The sequence below is a fragment of the Fragaria vesca genome, linkage group LG7, assembly GCF_000184155.1.
Source record: "Fragaria vesca subsp. vesca linkage group LG7, FraVesHawaii_1.0, whole genome shotgun sequence".
NCBI classification, from domain to species: Eukaryota; Viridiplantae; Streptophyta; class Magnoliopsida; order Rosales; family Rosaceae; genus Fragaria; species Fragaria vesca.
The window spans coordinates 16,241,888-16,246,489 of record NC_020497.1 but is presented as its reverse complement, the minus strand read 5'-3'; the positions used below and the strand labels follow the sequence as shown (position 1 = coordinate 16,246,489).

Below are 4,602 nucleotides of genomic sequence, written 5' to 3'. Positions count from 1 at the left end.
TCCTCATAAATGTTGTTTTGAGTATGATGAACTTTCCATATGTGAGAAGTTAAAGTGGGATAAGGCCTTCCATATATGAAAAATAAGTTAGATATCGCCACTGTACATATGTACTTGACCCACTACATAATAAGACTTAATGTACTAGGCCATGATTTCTCATCTTTTGGAGCCCCAGCTTACGATGATGATGATTAGGTCCCTATCAAAAAAAAAAAAAAATGATGATGATGATTAGGTCTTCCATATTAGTCTCATTCTTGAAGATTCTACCTTTAGAGAGTATTAACTAATGAAGAAATGCTTACCCAAATTGAGATTAATAGTGCAGGCCATAAAGGAGACCTAAAAGAACAATACCTTTCATTAAAGTAAAGAATGTCGATTATGTGATGGCTATAAAGACTCGAATCTAAGCACTTTGGATGTAAACCAGTCAAAATATAGTACTAGCCACCACCTGAAAAATCATTCTCAATCTCAATCTCTGATACTACAGATTAGTACCACTAAAAGCTGCAGACTATGACAGGACTTGGTTCTTCATGTGGAGCATGCAAGTTTCTGAGGAGAAAATGCACAAGTGAATGTGTGTTTGCTCCTTACTTCTGCTATGACCAAGCTGCAACCCATTTTGCAGCTGTGCACAAAGTGTTTGGTGCAAGTAATGTCTCCAAGCTTCTGCTGCACTTGCCAGTACAACATCGAAGCGATGCTGCTCTCACCATGTCTTATGAAGCACTAGCTCGGATGCGTGATCCGATATATGGATGTGTTTCACAAATCTTTGCACTCCAACAGCAGGTAACTTTCTTATAGCTTCATTTGCATATTAGCATATACACTCGTTTAACTTATGACAGCATATATTTTCGGCATTGCGCAGGTTGCGTACTTACAGGAGGAGATCGAAACTCTTCTACAGAACCAAATGGTTAGCTTGGTATCTGCAAATTCAAGTGCTTGTGGAAGTTCTGAAGGAAATAGTAACTCCAACACATTCAGGGGGTTACAAGTATTTCCAGCACAACAATATGACATTGCTGTTGACAGACAAAAGTTTCAGAACCAACCAGAACCACCAATACTACTGCCGCAAGTAGGAGTAGCAAGTACCAACCAAGGCTTTAGTAGTCATGATCATCAGATGGATATTCAGATGCCTACTTTATACGAATGGGAAGAAGTCAAGACATTCGGTGACCGCTCCACGCAAGACTCATTAGAAAAGTTTCTTGAGGATATAGACCAAGAGAACTTGGGACATAATCCCTGGTTGAATGACCCTTCCATCGCCTGGAACTGGAAAAGAGAGTAAAAGACTATATGGTTTTGATTATTACTTCTTTAGAGTGTGCGTGAATGATTTCCAACCGTAAAAGCACGTAGGTCCTGCCATGGAGCCTGCATGCATCAACGGCTGGGAGTCACCACCATCATGCACACTGTCTCTACTCATCGGGAACCACTGTTTCTACCGCTTCAGGTGTTGTATTAGTTTTAAGAAATAGCAGGAATGATGAGATCGACCTCCAAAGATTATTGGAGGGATTTGATTTTGTACTGCCCTTGTAAAACCTGATTTTGCTACGTGATCAAATGGTCACAGCTTCCGAGTCTTTTGTGTGTTTTTTTTATTTTTTGGTATCAATTTAGCTTCAAGCTTATCATACGTGCTGAACTTTGGCAGTTTGAATTTGTAAATAGCATCCTACCCTTCTCTATCATACGTGCTGGATAGATTATTTATTTATTTTTGGTACTAAACATGATAAAATGACTCATTTTCTCATGTTTAGTACCGAAATGAAAGCATTCGGGTCGGTCTGTGGCCCGGACCGAACTCTTCCCATTTTGGACCGGCCCGATTGGGCCTGATCAGGTTTTTGGGTCGGTTTTTTCAGGTTCTTAGGCCCAAACACCTAACATTAAAAATGAGTGTATGATATGTATCCTAGTACCGTAGACAATCCCTATAAAGAGGTACCTTTAAGGCATCCAACACATATCACATCAAATTTAGTGAATTGCTCTGCTGATACTTCTCGCGAAATTGAAATTTCAGACTTTTTCTTTGATGTACAAGATTGGTTGCTGCATCGGCTGCGAAATTCGCTTCTCTAGAAATGTGCTTGAAGGAGATAGATCGGAACTCTAAAACTAATGGTTTGATGTCTGTACAATTTTTTGGTGTTTCCATGGAACCTTGTGTAATCAATGAATAAGTTGTCAGATGTTTCATTATCACAATTACAAAGCACACAACTGTTATCAATTTTGATATTTAGGTTGATATTTAAAGCGGGTTACCTATGTCCACGAGTGAATACAACGGTCACACGAACTCCACGTTACCTTAAATTTTGTCCAACTGTTAGTGAAAATTCGTTACACGTGCGGGGGCGTGTTAAAATATGAATCCCACATTAGGAATATGAGACATTGTTTGTGGGTTAGCATTGATGTTCCGATCCAGAAAGCATTTTATTTGAATTTTTTTGTTGTGGTTCTTTAGCATTTAATGCTGTGTTTGGATGCGGAGGAATTTTTTGAATTTTATGATTTTATCTATCCATTTTCCTGGGAAAATAAATTTTAGGGAATTAGAGGTGTAAATTCATGTTTTGAGTTCCCTAAAAATACACGTTATTTCTGAAAATAAACTCCGAAAATAAAATGAAAATGGAAAAATTGAAGCTGCTAGTGAGACTCGAACTCCGGACAAAATAAAAAAATAAACAAAGGAAACAATGAGACTCGAACTCTGGAAAATAAACTAAAAATGTAAAAATTGAAGCTGCTACTGAGATAAAAATAAACAAACTTCAGACGAAATAAAAATAAACAGAAAAAGGTAAAATCAAGACTCGAACTCCGGTCGAAATGGAGGAGATTGACCCAAGCAAACAACTACGACAAACCAAGAGTATGTAAAATTTTAATGAAAAAATAAAAATGAAAAAGGTCGCCTAAAACGCAGTCGTTTAGCGAAGGAGCTGAAACACTTCCCTCCATATGCGTGTTCGTTTTTCTGGGTTTCACTTTCAGAGCCGGTGCCCAGCCTATATAAGAAACTCGAGAGACTCGAAATCACCCTAGGTTTTCAGAAATGCCTCTCAATATTCTGCATCCTTTTCAATTACCGGTTGCGACCACCACCACCATTTCCGAGCTGATGGAAATGGTGGAAATCCAGGTTGGGATTTCGCCGGCGAGGCAGTCGTTGTTCTTCCGCGGCCAGGAGCTCGCTGGTGACGCGACTCTCCGAGATCTGGGAGTGCCGTTCGACTCCACTCTCATTCTCACCGTCGGAGATCCAACTCCGGCTTCCGGCCATGGGTAACATTTCTTGAAGTATCTTTTGAGAATCTTGAGAAGATTTATGTAAATATTGAGTTTAATCACTGGATCTTTGTTAGGTTTTGATCGTGTAATGGTTTTGGTTAGTCGGCAATTTGTACAGGTTTAATCACTGGATCTTTGTTAGGTTTTGATCGTGTAATGGTTTTTGTTAATCGGCAATTTGTACATGGCTTAATCACTGAATCTTTGTGAGGTTTTGAGTATGAATCGTGTAATGGTTTTGGTTAATCAGCAATTTGTACATCAATCTCTTATTAAACAAATTCTGGAATTCTGTTAGCCTGAATCAAAGTCTGATTAATGTCACTTTTTAATTAACAGATTTCCTTTTTGATTACTGGAAATTGTAAATCACCTCTTGATTAATCATAGTCTTTGGAACCAACATGATTAATGTAACTTTCTGATGGATGGAAAGCAAGATTAATTAATGGAACTTATTTGTTGTCCAGCTTTGGTGGTGAAGGCATTCATTATAATCAAGATCAACAAAATTCTGCCGCAAACAACTCTCTGCAACACAATTCTGCCGCCAACAACTCTCTTCAACCCAGTTCTGCCGCCAACAACTCTCTCAACAATATGTGAGGCTTCCTATTTGAAATTGTTTGAACTTCATCTATCACTCTTGGCTTTATTCTCCATTTTGCCTATTTAAATGTCTTTAGTGCTGAAAGTTAAGACTTCAAATTACCCTTACAATTGTAGCTGGAAATGTACTTTAGAAAACCAAAACAGAGAGCACAAAAGTAAACCATGAAATGTGTGCTTGCTAATCTATGGGGTTTGTAGTAAAAATAGGTATATATGTAACCACAACTTTCATTGAATCAACTGATCAAAGCACATTAGGGGAAAATGCTCACCTGCACAATGCCCATAATGAATGACAGCAGTGACTTTAAAACTAGAATCCACACCACACACTTACTTCTGACATTATAGTCTAAAACAATTGATGGGTAGAAACAAAATTGAAGATTTGCATCCCTCAAGCTCCTTATGATCCCCTAGTGTGGACTGTAGGATTTGTCACTTGTCTCCTTTTGTTTCTTCATATTCACTAATTCAGTTGCCAATTATCTGTCAAAGCATTCAAAAGGGTTAGATTAAGTGGACTCAGGTGTAAGTAGTACATATAAACAGCAAACACATCTCAACACCAGCATTAAAAATCAATAGCTTACAGCAGTATTCAGTGGCCAAGAGTTCGGTGATCTTGCTGATCTTATAGCATGC

At 38.3% G+C, this 4,602-nt stretch overlaps 1 protein-coding gene across 1 annotated transcript; it reads left to right on the top strand.

Annotated features, from left to right (window-relative positions):
- Nucleotides 1–482: 482 nt before the first annotated feature.
- LOC101315294 (LOB domain-containing protein 29-like) lies at nt 483–1,318 on the top strand. Its single transcript, XM_004308797.1, has 2 exons — nt 483–804; nt 887–1,318. Exons 1-2 carry the CDS (start codon nt 526–528, stop codon nt 1,316–1,318), a joined length of 711 nt encoding a protein of 236 aa, XP_004308845.1. The 5' UTR covers nt 483–525.
- The last annotated feature ends 3,284 nt before the right edge of the window (nt 1,319–4,602 follow it).

Bases quoted from the DNA above. Each gene is read 5' to 3' on its own strand.
- LOC101315294 (XM_004308797.1), top strand. From the start codon at position 526: ATGACAGGACTTGGTTCTTCATGTGGAGCATGCAAGTTTCTGAGGAGA. The intron at 805-886 runs GTAACTTTCTTA...GGCATTGCGCAG, and splicing joins TCTTTGCACTCCAACAGCAG to GTTGCGTACTTACAGGAGGA.